At 42.3% G+C, this 14,723-nt stretch overlaps 1 protein-coding gene across 1 annotated transcript in view; it reads right to left on the bottom strand.

Moving 5' to 3' along the window:
• Nucleotides 1-225: 225 nt before the first annotated feature.
• The window catches only part of T265_05571 (hypothetical protein), a gene marked incomplete at both ends in the record, with an annotated part of 18,327 nt that continues 3,829 nt past the window's right edge, over nucleotides 226-14,723 (bottom strand). Inside the window, 7 exons of the mRNA XM_009170612.1 lie at nucleotides 226-299; nucleotides 2,619-2,904; nucleotides 3,791-3,922; nucleotides 4,315-4,386; nucleotides 7,722-7,889; nucleotides 7,972-8,163; nucleotides 13,071-13,166. Coding sequence (XP_009168876.1) covers nucleotides 226-299; nucleotides 2,619-2,904; nucleotides 3,791-3,922; nucleotides 4,315-4,386; nucleotides 7,722-7,889; nucleotides 7,972-8,163; nucleotides 13,071-13,166 — 1,020 coding nt within the window. The remainder of the gene's footprint in view (nucleotides 300-2,618; nucleotides 2,905-3,790; nucleotides 3,923-4,314; nucleotides 4,387-7,721; nucleotides 7,890-7,971; nucleotides 8,164-13,070; nucleotides 13,167-14,723) is intronic.

The following is a 14,723-nucleotide window of genomic DNA, read 5'->3' as shown; positions in this document are numbered from 1 at the left end:
GCTCATGCGTTAGTCAAGTGTGAATATCTGCAGAATTCATCGAAACATTGGTACAAACTGAGATGCGTGAACATATGGATGTCAAACGCAATAAACCGCCTGCAAATACACATCAAACATTCAAGGTTAGGCAGAATCGACTTAAAACTTTGAATTTCTCTACTTCTAGTGACGCGGTTCTCCATGCTCGTAAAAGCAAATAGTCAACGGACAATCGGTGGTTCTTTATACGAAGCAATTTATTGGAATCTTTCGAAAGCGAACATAAACATCAAAGTAGCGTGAACGCAGCTCCTCAACTGAAAACAAAGAAAAGCATATGATTAGAAAGCAGATTGTGAAAACGTGCCACATGTTTTTGAAAATGGGACCATACCATAGCGCTTTGCTGCGTAGACCTCCACAAAAACGGTAAAAAAAGTCATCGCCGACATGCTTGACTAGGCAGTTCAAGAATGTATCAGGGCTCGCAAAAGTCGACTGCGATATATCGAATAGCGTACATAACTAAACATAGGACGTCCTTTAAGAAGCATATTATTTGAATAACAGCATAAACGAGGGATTTATTTTGCTTCTTTCTAAAACCTTTCCTTGCAAGGCTAAGCAAAGGAGCGGTCGTCTGAGTTGTAACATTTCCGATTTCCAACCGCAATGTACAATGTTCATCCACTGGACATAAAGAGTACGGCTACTCTACTACCAACGTATTGGTAGATTGACATGTTAGCTGACAGGGCTCCTATCGCAAACTCGACAGTCGCCGGCGTTGACAGCAATAGCATGGTAGGGTTGTCCCCTTCCACTCTATTTACCGTACAAAACTTTGAGTGAATAGGTACGTGAAAAAATATCTCCATCGCAAACCATAATAATGGACAAAAACTGCCTTATCGCGAAGACATAAAAAATGAGTATAAAGTGTCCCATTCAAATCCGCTTACTCTGACCAGGAACTACGTGAACATTAGTTTAGAACGCGTTCCGAATTAATTCTGTTGTGAAGATTTTGTAGACCCAGTGTGCATAGAAGTGGTTCATGAAGCGAAGGATAATGGAGTGCTAAACATTCACACTGTCGAACGTATCATGACAACAAACGGAAGCACATCCTAATCGGAGTACACACAATCATACAATCACACGTACACACGCACCCACGCACGCTGAGCCAATCCGATTAGGAACTGATCACAGGGATGCACCAAAGAGAAGACGCGGTAGTGAACCCGAATTTCGGTGCATTTGACCCGTATTCAATTGATTGTAGAATTCTTTGAGGAGGGTCGCCCACGGCAACCGAAACCTCGGATTACAATGACCTATTCCATTATGCTGTGTTTTGTCCTTATAGTTGAGAAATTCCATATTTCATGATTATGTTTCGTCGGGGTAGTTATTGGACAAACTCAGTGAAAATTGTGTAAAATTGAGAGAATCAGCTGTCGGATCTCTTCAGAGACAGTATCTTAAAAAAGGCTTATGTTTTTCTAAAGAAAACAATAAAGAAAGCTCTTTCAAAATATAAGAGAACGCTTTTAGTACGTTTGGGATGTCTTAAACTTACCTAGTAAACTAGTGAATCGTTTGTCGTGCCAACCATTTTTTGAAATTTTACAAATTAGCGACACTCAACATACAACGAGACCCGACAATTTTCGCTTAAAATGAATCAGATTGGCTTACGAGCGATCGATCCGAGCCTTACTATGAACGTGTTCGGCTTTAGTTGGCAGTAACAGTATCATTATGCTTTTAATGAAGTCAGTTACAATGAGTTCACCGACTGTTGCATTGAAAAAAAGCCAACATAATACACATGCTATCACACTTAGTTTTTCTAGATTATCACTCTAGATACTCTGTCGATTTTTAACGTCTTGAGATCCACAAGGACGAAGCTGCTTAGATCCATTACTCCTGTTTACACATCAACGATACATCGGAGTACATGATATGTTTATCCATGGTACGTTAGTATGAGTGCAGTTCATGCTAAAATAACCACTTCATCTAATCATTTATTCTTGGTTCGGAAATATTCGGCTTGCAATCAAAAGACACGTTGGGATAAATTTGTGGGGTAAAATTTCAACGGTTGCTATCAACACAACGTGCCTCTGGCTCAAGAGACTTTAAAGCGAATTACTTATGGTGTGCAGACCAAATGACAGTTACACCCAAGGTTGTTCTGATTCTGTTGGAATACGCATATGGCACCTTCACAGTCTATTTATCCATCACCAACTTAGTCGTCCATTTTGGGCCATCGCCGATATGAATAAGTGTGCAATAACATACGGGGAAAGTACGTGTGTGAAAATGAAAAGCAGAGTAATTTATGGATGACATCAATATTTCGCCGTTTTACATAATGATAACGCGGGCCGTACGGATATCAGCCTGATATCAGACAACTGGTAGCCCTCAACAGGCCACCGCAACGATGCCCATGAAAAGCGGGATGATCGAATGAAGCAAAGACCGCATATGGAGAACAGAATGCATTAGGTAGTTTAACTTAGGCCAAGCCAAAATTTCAGGAGAATATCGCGCGCAGAAAAAGTAAGTGGATATTCTTCCAAAACGTCCTTTGGTCGAACAACGGTCTCGCTTACTAGTCAATGGTCTTCCTGAAGGTGGAGGACTGAGTGATTCCGGACTCTCCGTATAAGATTCTTCCGGCTTTTGTTTTCCATCACAATGCACAAGCAGTGCGTATCCGTAGGAGCCTGTCATATTTCGATTTATATCAGAGCATTCATGAGTCACTTTGGGTCTTCTGTCGGACCAGACTGTCGGACAGCATTGTACCGCAACGGAAGAATAAAGCTGCACGTTCCATTCACACGCAAGGGGATAGTACCATTCCGGCTTCAGAGGTATTATGTCGTTATATATAGCCTGTGCGTTTAAAAAATATCAATACTCTAGACTCAAGGCCTGGTGGCAGTTAATCATGGATGATAGGAATAAACGGCATAATTTAATGGGGTTTGACGTAAGAAAACTAAACGAAACTAGTGTGTTTAGGTTACCAAGGGGAACCAAAGTTAACGGTTCAAAATCTACTTCAAATCTCTTACGTGCTACGCAAAACGTCGTCCTTGCAAACAACTCAGGCTGTCATATATCGCTAGGGTTGCAAGTGGGAAAGCGCTTTGCCGTGAATTCGTTTATTATCAAACACCAACTAAGCAGTTACAAACCACTGGACAGGAAAGTAAACGTCTCATATGCACATAGTTTCTAAAAACCGAACATTCTCACGCGTCTTCTTGAACTTTCATGAAACTCCATTGATTCCTACGCAATTGCAAACAAGCACTACAAGGCGGTTCCACAAGTTTCGCCCCATTAGACGCAGGCGGAGCTTCGAAAAGACCACAGGCTACTCACGTGCCTCATCAGTAGTACCCTCAGTTACACAGGTAGTTCAACTGAGAGAATATATGTAGTGAAACAGTTTACGGCGTACGAGGTCTGTCTTTGAAAAAAACATTAGAACTGGAAGTATGCTGTACGGAAGTTAAAGGGGCCGCTGCATTCCATCAGCAGCTTGCACTTTGTTGATTGGTGTGAAGAACAGCGGTGATGCATTACAGTCATTCTATCCAGTATACCGCTCATCTCTCGAGTGTTCTGAACTAAAGAATTTCACCGAAACTTATTCATAGACCATCATTCACTTTAAAAGCTGGTGTGCTCACTCATTTTGTTGACCAATAAGATGAGCATCTTTGCACATACCCAGTGGGAAATAAATGTCTGTACTTCAATAGAAACTGACCTGGTCGCTCTGATAAAAAATTTTGTCCCTTTTCAACCTTGCAATGATCATCCGCTCGCTAATAGCATCCCATCTGACATAACGCATTCTCCAGAGATTCATCAGAACAAGACCAGAATTTACACCTGTGGGCTGAATTGCAAGAGAAGTGAAAAGTTTGATAAATATTACAGAGGGCTTGGAAGGTTCAGGCATGTGTTTCATGACTTAAACGCTGTTTTACTATTATTCAGTGACTTAAGTCCGATTGATCTTGGTGATATTTATTTCCGTTATATATATATATATGGTGCATAATCCTGATTCTTTCTGCACTGTATAATAAATTTAATCGCAAGCATGTGTCGCAGTCAAAAGTGGTTGAACTTGTTCGTATTAATACTACATTCACCAGGTATTCTGTTGCGTCCGCTGATCATTACTGTCAAATAAGTCCAGAAGCAGGAGAGTAAAACAATGGATGTTTGTTGAGGACGACGTTCAGAACTGTTAGCACTTTAGTTTGTAGAAACTGTCAGACTTACCGGAATGACCACTTTCGAACTTCTGTTGCAACCCAAGTCGTCGGACTGTTGCTCCCACGCTATTCCAATCATCTAGAAAACACGACGTTACCAAAAGGCATATCCCGTTTACCCTAGCGGCAGAATTTATCAGATGTGAGTCGTAGTACTTGCGTCACAACTTATGCAAGACCTCAGGTTAGGCTTACGCAACATAAAGCACCAAATTTATAAAAATGTAGGTGCAACTATTCGCACACCGCGCGGCATAAATTACTTGTACATTTGTCCCTGGCTTTTGACCACTCATCTGAGGTCGTATGTACGCTGTGGACATTCTGGTATCATTTATTAAGGACAGCACGGTACCAATCATTGTGGAAGACGCCGTGTGGTAGCTACATGGGACTTTGGTCGGACTTCTCTGAACAGAAGCTTCTAGTCATCTCCATTTATTTTTTCGGGTCCACAGTTCATCGAATCTTTCAACCCGCGAACTAAGTCCCACAGACTCCCCAAATTGTTGACCTTTAGTCCGTCGAACTATTATGTGAAAAGAGCCTCCATTAAAAACTAACTCATTGTTCAGTTCATTACGTCCAGCTGAGCGGAAAATCGATCCCTTCAAATGTAGGGCGTTGGATGGGGTCAGAAAACAGTTGCGTCTGTTTTGATTTCCCTATTTTATCTCAGCAAGAAGTGACACGAATTTCAGGTCACAGGCGGCTCATGGCCGAACGGTTAGGTACCCAAACTACTAGCCGAAAGATCGCGGGTTCGAGACTCTCCGGAGTTTCGTGAGATGCACTCTACTGATAAGGATAAAGCAGCTGTACAGTGCTTCTAGACTTTTCAGGTTGGCTTCACTTACAGGACGAAATTGCCACAAAAAACCCAAAACCTCTCACACTATTAACTGCACCATTCTGTAAACATACATGAGCATATACGATAGTTTATCCCTGCTAAGTATCAAGTAGTAGGCGCTCAGGACCACGTTTGGTGGAATGCGAAGTTTTGACTTAGTGCCTAAGCAATCAAATTATGAAGCAAATTTAAATGATCAACTACGTCAGATATGTTTCAAAGATCCAGCTTACATGACTTCAGCGAAACCAAACAAAGTAGGTATGGTCAAAACCAGCGAAACTGGAACACGAGACAGATCAACCGGTTTCTTTCAATAGAAATACCAGATTTAGAGCTTTTTGACACATCAAATTACCAGAAATGTTGTCGTCAACTATTGAGTTTCTCATCATTGACTTTGCTTTTCCCAAAAATCATCACATTGGTGCAGTTCCAGGTTTTCGTCAACCTCATATGCAATAAGTGCACACTAAAGGGTCAAAATGTACTCATCTGCGAACTAACAAGCAACTGACTTTATGATGAACATCGACCTTGAAGGATAGATTTCTAATAATTTTTCTAGAGCAACTTTCAAAAAATAACTTTAACCTCCAAGCACTCATTATTTTATAAAGTACCATACAAGCAAACCACCATACAGTGGAAGCATGACCGGCCCTTAGTGATTTAGTTACACAAAGTCTTTCTTCTGTCAACATCAGGCGTTCAGTTTCCAGCTTTGAGACTTGGAATCAGTTTCTTCTCCCTTTTAGCCACCAAGTTTAAACACCAATAATCTTGTTGTTTACTCACCCAGGTTCACACTTATTCACGTTTAAAAACCTTCAGATTTAGAGAAATCATGCCTGAAAACCAACTCGAGTTTTGGATATTCCATTCCACCATGTTTGCTTGTTCCATCTAAAAGTTTTTTTGGTTGCAGCGGGGGCCTCATTCTCAATTAATTGCCAAAAGATTGCGGGGATAAAACTACTATTTTCTGATTCGCATCAAGCACAATTCTCTTAACGGGGCTGGACATGTTGGCTTCAGGCTAGTTCAGGATGCCAAACTCAGTCAGTAACAATATATATGTAAACGAGATGGCAGCCTCTTAGTAATCTAGAATGTTGCGATTATCTGAAGACCATGGCTGACTGGTATAGCACACGCGATTTGCAAGCACAAGTTGTCCGTCTTGACAAGATTGAAGCCAGCTTTCAAATCAGAACTTGTTGTCTGCCATCTGGTGAGATATCACTGTAAATGTTCGCAAGCCACTTGATGCATAGACCAAGTCGTCAATCTTGTTTGAACACTGTCCTACAACTAGAACAACCAAACACACACGCTCCGTGAACCCAACTAGAGTGATCATAAGTTCGATGTCCCAAGAAGAAAAACCTGATAGGTTGTTACGGCAGAACGCTTCTAATTGTAAATCACGGAGCTTGACGATTAACGTTTATGGTGTGATGGAAATTCCAGCGGATGTTACTGAGCGCTTTACCATTTGAGGACACTTAGGGGGTGACACCAAACCAAAATGTTGCAGAATAAAGAGCTGGTACTTCTGTTACCAAGCGGGTAGCCAGTGGTGCTGTATTTACTTCGAACCGCTGTTGAAGTCTCCGATTTGCGACTGCAAGCTTCAACTTTATATATTCTTGTCCACGGCTACGCATACTTCAGAAAATGGGTGCTCACGGGATAACCTAGTGCCAAAAGAACCTGTAGAGTCACATTCCAATAGGTTTGGATTTGGATAGTGATGCTCAGGTTCCATCGAATTAGTTTAGCGGCACCGAGTACCCCAGCTCCCTTCGTACTCTTGGTCAGCGAACCAATAAAAATTGGGTTTGCCCTGCAAAGTACATGTGAGACCCTTTTAATTTATACTTTATCCGTTAGTTAAGGTGGTATGCGTGAAAGTGGAAACGTTCAGCCTGTCGGCATAAAGCCAAATCGCGTACCGACCTGGGTTACAAAGTTCACATGACTATATTGTGAGAATCAAAGTCACCAGATCACCGCTTCAGAGTAGTGGCCAATTATTCGGAGAGGCAAATGCACTCAGAAAGTAAAGAGGGACAAGCTACGGGGATATGAAATGAGAGCAAACCGCCAAGGTGCACCCAGTCACCTGGGAATGCGCAATGATGTAGACGCTCAAAACTGGCTAAAACAGAACATCCTGGTAAGACATGGATGTAAGTGGTCGGTATGAAGATTGCAGGTATGCGGAGTAAGGATCACCCCACCTCGTTACCTGAAACATCAAGGGAAGGGAAGCGGCATTGTGACAACTATAATTTGCGTCACGGCTTCGAACCTAGACAGTATATAAATGACAGTGTGTAAGAACTAGGGTGTGCTCAAATAAAACTTTATCCAATTATTTGGCTCTTTACTACATTTCGATAGGAAAACTATCAGTTCAATAGTTTGGAAATAGATGATGCCTGCGGATACTAGGTTTAAAGAGGCCCTCGTTGGTATAGTAACGAAATTTCACGACCGGACCTATTTCAGTGCCATTAGAAAAAATGTAACCTTTGCCTGTAAACATCACAAACGAGATATTCAAATGGCTCCAATTGAGTCTGTCGAAGAACCAAATTAGTTTGCAAATGAGTGTATTGCGCTAATTTCGTGCAATTTGGTTTCAAGTAGAACATAAAGTTTACGGAAACTCGAAGACAGCCTACCTGATGAGCCCCAAGAAGGGCGAAGCCGGTCGTGGGCTGTCGATCTTAAGAGTAGTGCATTACTAATTTCATATGTTTATTCCAAAGGCGAGCTTTCCCCATGTCCGTTCCATCCAACTTTTAACCATGTATGTTTTGACAATAATCGAAAATGCCACTTGACCGAGGTTATTATGAAAAATTCACAAGGCAAACAGTTCTCTGAGCTGGCTTGCACAGCGCTTACTTGTGTTGAATTGAATCTGTTAAAGTGGTTCCACAGAGTGTATATATTTTCATTCCAAAGAGTGTCAGAATCTACCACAATTGTCTGGAAAGCAAAAAAATGTCAGTACACACGTTGTTGTAAGATGCCTGACATCAGAGATATCACCGAATTCTGACCACATCCAAAAGTAACGGAAACGTTTCCTTATGCAATCGTTCCAAGGATACTGAAGCAGGCTTTTGTTTTTTTGCAGACCAACATGTACGTTCAAATATCCAAGATCACACCGGATAGAACATCAACAGAATTGAGGTCAGACTTTCATTTGTGGGAGGAATTCTATTTAATGGGAGTTCCGTCATCTGGAACATAAGTCTCTATTTTGCCATGGCCAAACAGACGAAGAATCATCTAATAAAACGGTGTTTTTGAAGGAAAAACACAGCGGATAGGGCATCTACCGGTTAGATTTGAAAACGAATCAACAAAATTAGCTGCTGATACATGAAAGCGGTTTGGCTCTACTAATTGACCTGTCCTAAGATATGACACTCGGGTTAACCGAGAATTATTCAGTTATCCAAATGACGAGGGGATTCACTCATCTGATAAGTATTGCACAACTTGCACCAGATAGCGAGGGCACGAGCTGAGCGGACCGGCAAACTGTTCCTCTGAACCGCTGACTGGTCCGACAAAAATGATCGACACACAAAGCATCTGGCATTTGGAAATAACGGCACTCTCATTGCTTTAGTCCTCACTATTGCAGTGAAGCAAGAGAGCAGACCGAACACTATCGACATGGCATGAACCAGCACGCATGAGTGATGAGCAGTGAGGAAAATAAATTGAAAGGCCTGAAGAAACTGCTTTTCGTGGACTGCACAAATAAATGTAAAAATATCTTAAATTCATTAACAAATCAAGACAGCTACTGAACAGACCACAAGAACACTGCCAGCATAGAACCGCGAGGCCGCTGGGAAAGGCGTGATTTCACAGGTTACCTGTAAGGTGGCCCAAAAGTAGACAACATACTTCTTAAGCAAGGCATATCCTCTTACAGAGAGACTTTCCCTCAGAATTTCCAGGCTCTCAAACGTTCCAAATAAAGAAGATGAGAGCAATTATAATTGCATTTTCCGGTGACTCATGTGGGTTGTTTCCTGGTGCAGATCCTACTCAGTCGAGTTGACTGCTGAATTGGTCGAAGAAAATGGTTCAGAAGACGATTGTGACTTTCATGCTTGTCGCAGCACAATGGAACCGACAAGTATTGCATCTTAGCTTTGGGAGACCTAACCTGAACACCCTTTCCTATGAACTGTGTAAACTGCCTGGGACAATTTTCATTCGATATGGCTCTCCAGCCATACTTATGCATCATTTCTGGAGATCTCAGCGACGGAGTGAGAGCATGTGAGTTACGTTTATGCTACTTTGAAATTGTCACGGGCCGTCTTCTTTCATCAACAATGTTTGATTTCTCTTGTGGTGGTTTTGAAGGCGCCTTTCATATGTAGATCGAATATCTACTTGGTAGATCGCGTTCGGCATCTTGTCCGCAAACCTGATGTTTGAGTTTGATTTTTGGCGCTTCTTGTGTATTCTCTGCCCGAACCATTAATGGATCGCTAGATTCGTGTAGGAAGTTCGCGGCCGTTGCCTCAAACTGGTACAAAATTACTCGCCGTTCACTGCAAAGTCGTTCATTAGCGAACACGATCTATGCGGCTAAGAGCCATTGGACACAAAAGTAAATATCCCAGGTATACAGAATTTTGGACAAGTGAACTTCCTCAAGCACCTTCTTGAATCTTTCTGGACGTCCTTTGAGTAGTAAACAATGATAGACGAACACTTCAAAGCCGTTCCACAATTTCGTTAGTAAACTCTACCTTCCATCAGCCGCGGAGCTGGCGCTTGGACACCAGACCGGACGCTACTCGAATGTCTCATCAGTAGTATACGATGTTACACTGGCATATTCGACAACATGGGAAAGCTTGATCTTATATGCCGACTGGAGTCTCCAATACATCGTACCTCATGCAAAATGAAACAGATTCCACTGTCGTGCGCTCTCTCATCAAGCCACCTGGTGATGTCTTTGCAGATTGTGAGTATAGATAACATTTTGAGCATATTACATATGCGCACACATATGTGGTTTACAATGCTTTTGCGAGGGGTTTTTGAGCTATAAACAACTGAAACGTTGTAGAACAATGCCTCCACAACAGGCGCATTGTGAGGTGACGGGAGTCCTACGGCGGTATCCGGGACATGAATATCAATTGGAGAGGAACACTAGCTTAAGTTAGCTTTTGGAAAGACACTGTACTAGCACAATGCACAATTCCAGCGAGGGGAGGTAGAACTCGGGTGCTGCATCTACTATTCCTATTTGATATACCAATAGGCATAATAACCCTATTGATTTGAAGGACTTCCAATAAAACATCTCACATGTCAATATTCCATACTTAGTTTACAACTCAACACAAGGTACCCTAAAATCGGAGGACATGATGCTAACCCATGGCCACGCCATGATAATCTACACACACTTGACCGATTATTATAAAATACTGAACGCGAGGAACGCCTTTCATAGCATTCACGAACAGTCGGGTAACCTTTGTAAGATTGTGCAAGCTCAAAGATGGCACCCACTGAAGTGATTGCTTGCAACTACAAATCCTCGGTCATTTGCAGACAAAAGTTATTAATTCAGGTACCAGACATTCCAAAACGCAGTCATTCCGTATGGTAGGCTGCCGTCGGGTTACATTTAGACCAGGTCGTCTAAATATAAACCACTCCACCCCTGCACACAGCAGGAAATGCTGAGTGCTGCCTGCAATGAACCGCGTGTGCAACAGACCAAAAGCTCCGTACCTAGTTTTCACCCGATGAAGCAGGAGAGGAGAGTTACCAGGAGGCCGCAGTCCATAATTTTTTAGTCCATTTGAGAAACATCATCTGGGAGTTGTAGTTCGGTTGCCGCATCATTCATAAGATGCGCCCAGTGTACCTAGAGCTTACTGTGGAAAATTAAAGAAAATCTGGTCTAGTTCAGATATAAAAATGCCACTGGATTTTCAGTGTACGCATCGGGTAGGCTTGGCCAGAGGCCTGCCCTATCCATAAGCCGAACCCGGGTTACACTCGCATGGAGTTTTGTCATTGGCATGGTTTGACTGTGCTTGGTCCTTACGTTGAGTCACTTCCGGTACCATTACAGGCTTATCGCAGGAATGTGTACGGCGTAGTTGAACATTTCGCTTTGTTTTGCTCTGCGAGACGCCAAACACTAGAATTTTGCTCTAGCTCCGTCACAGAATGAGCTATTTGACAACACCGGAAATCCAGGACAGGTCTGACAAACATTCTCTGTCCACCGATGGATCACTGTGAGCTCACCCATGTTCAACCCATCGGAAGAGACCGGAAAAAGCTCTACGTCTGATACCGCACATCCAATATGTTTGTCCTCCAGGTTCAACAGCACCATTATGACCCGGCTTCTTGTGGGCTTCAACTTTGTGGCTCAAAGTCGTTGATTGCTGAATCAGTAAACTCCAGGTCAAGTCATTCCTCCTTTCAGTTCGCAAAATCCACGTTGGTAACTTTCAGGCTCTTAACCAGCGTGTCTAAATGGTGCCATTTTTCCCCTAAGGGTTCTGGTTGTAAAGCCGTTAAAAGAGACTGACTGGCCACCAATTTTCTTGCAAACATTCTGCCCATTAAGTAGTTTCAACAAGGTGCGGCGTCTCGGCATAAAGTAACGCACAACCTGGTTGTAGCGAATCTTCAGCGCTTGGTTCTGGTGCGCAGTGTTCTAGTTTCTCATAGTTAACTTGGTATTATGGTGGGAATTGACACTGCTAATCAGTCATCCCAAATTTCGCTCCCGTTTACACAAAACTGCGTTAGTTCAGAATGATAGAATGGCGCTTTAACTGAACCGCAAAATTATAGTGGTTCTAAAACCAGTTAGAGCAATTAACATTTACACGGGAAGAATAGACGTAGCTTCCTTCTACAGATAGAGGACGATAGTCGTGAATTCCATTCCGTCAACACGTGTTCGTCGGAAAGTCCCATGTTTGGCAATCATTTAGGTCAGCTGATACCGGTGACTGCACCAGGCAGTACGTATGAAAGCTGCTCAGGTGGCGGATGTTGTGCTGGTGTATGTTGAGCGCTGAATACCGTACAAGAAGACATATGGATATAGTTTAATTTCAAATCGTAGGATCCAGTTACTCCACCAACGTTTTTCAAGTTTTCTCAAATCCAACTCAGCGCTGTCACTGAATATCAGCTGACGGTCAGCTGTCAAGTCAGCAGACAAGTTGCGTGTGGGGTAGCGGAAGCTCATACAGTAACCAACGAGCTCGGTGAAATCAGTTGACAGAGAAGGAAACCGCTCTCTTCTTTGTGAAGTGTACATTTACCAGCGTCCAGGCCTCATGCGAAGTCAAAGGGAAACATATGAAGCCTGCTTCATAACAACGGTTAACGTGTTTCATTCAAATCAGGTCGCAATTGTCCATTTAAACGAGCTTCATCACACACTCTAGTTTCGATAATGCATGCAGACATTGTTTGGCCTCTATTGTGAAGAGATTTCGTCCTGCCGAATCAGTTTATTTTCTCATTAGATTATTGTTTCCTGTTTAATTCTCGTATCAGTTTTCGTTTACATATATGGATGTTGGTATCACGGATAAGGTGCCTGACTGAAATCAGTCATCAATAACAGAGAAAAGCTTTTGTCCTAGTCCATCTTCAAACAAAAAGCAGATCGTATGGGAGCCAGAATGCGATATCATGTGATGATATCAATCGAATCGACTGAGTCATTTTCAAGATTATGCTTTGGAAAACAACGAGCTTTCATTTACAAAAGAAGCAACGTCTTCTGTTCTCAGCCGCTTGCCTAGACCAAGAAACTTGAACAGATCAGTCTGAAAACGACTCACGGCAGAAAAGCTTACTTTCTCGAGCCAGTGGGGCAGAATATAAGGAGCCCAAAGCTTTGCCATTGCCGTGGGTCCCGAATGGTGTGTGTTTGGAATATTTGCCGAAAAGTCCTGAAAGAAGCGGCGAGTTGCAAAAAAAACAAGTAAGTTGGGAATTAGGATGACTCAGGTATTGTATCGTCTGGTGAAGGCTAAGATAAGCGAAAATAAAGCGTACACGGGGCTACGTTGGACAGACACCGTATCCAGTGGAGCGGATCACACTGCATACAATTTTATCATCTGAATGTCGGCACAAGCGGCGAGTGCAAAAAAAACAAGTAAGTTGGGAATTAGGATGACTCAGGTATTGTATCGTCTGGTGAAGGCTAAGATAAGCGAAAATAAAGCGTACACGGGGCTACGTTGGACAGACACCGTATCCAGTGGAGCGGATCACACTGCATACAATTTTATCATCTGAATGTCGGCACAACTTTCCCTTACTATGACAACTAGCTCTGCGATCTGGCATCAGTGCTTTTTATTGCTAAACGTTTAGGATAACGAGACAATCTTCAAATGCTTTACATCATTCAACAGGGAACAAACATATGATCTACCTGCAACCGACGAAGTGCGTGTGTTGGTTTCAGTGTTAGTTACATAACATCCTGAAAGTTTCGCCAAAATGTATTGGCTTTTCGAATTAGTGTCATACCTCTTACATCAAGAATTTCCGAAATGTGACGTTTCGGGATGCTTATTTGCCGACTGTCTTTTGCCTGCGATTTCTTCAGTCTGTGCAGTACGTTTACTTTTACAAATAATGATCCTGTTGTTCCCATCAATTCTAGACAGTTTTAGACATTTATGGAGGCAAAATTAAAATCATATGGGCTTACACATTCATCCTGTATAACAAGGCCATTTTTTACGGTAAATTTAATCATTCCAGTTTGTTTTCCTTAATCCTATACTAATGGTTTATGCTTTAACGTGATCTGTGTTCTTCGGTGTCCCAACCAAGGGCTACAATCAGCGGAACTATTCCATACTGATCCTTATTATGATTCTTACTGTCATGAACCTAATGGTCCATATAATTCTTGCTTGAGATCTTCAGCAGTGTGAAGCTCATGGAATACCAGGGAGATTTGAACCTGCCACCTCACGACAAGTCGGCGAAAATTGATTCGTTTGACAGTGAGCAGCAGATCAGCAGTTTGACTAGACAGGACACATCGCTACTCATTCTTCCATAGCAGAATTCCCATTATGTGAAGGACTCTTCGAGTAGTGGATTCCCAGACGGAAAGTTTGCGTCACGTGAAATATCCTTTATTTGTATGTTACCAACTGAGGAGCATCTGCCACAGTAAGGGGTGTCTGACAGGTGCTCATCTAACCTGCTTGCCTGCGCAGCAAACAGGACCTCGTTGCCCCTGGCTGTTTTGTGTAAATATGAATTTATTGTTTTTGAGAAATACACTCATTTGCAAATCAATTTGTCTTTAAGGAGAAACTCAACTGAATCTCTCGTTTTTGATATTTTACAACTGAAAACAGTTCAATTTGGGTTAAAGTAGAACATAAGGTTGACGAAAACTCGGGTATGCGCTTACCTAATGAGCCCCAAGAATGGCGAAACCACTTGTGGGCTGTCGACGATTTTTCAGAAACCGTGTG

This window comes from Opisthorchis viverrini (genome assembly GCF_000715545.1).
Source record: "Opisthorchis viverrini unplaced genomic scaffold opera_v5_104, whole genome shotgun sequence".
In the NCBI taxonomy this organism is placed as follows: Eukaryota; Metazoa; Platyhelminthes; class Trematoda; order Opisthorchiida; family Opisthorchiidae; genus Opisthorchis; species Opisthorchis viverrini.
This window is presented reverse-complemented; position numbering and strand designations above follow the sequence as displayed.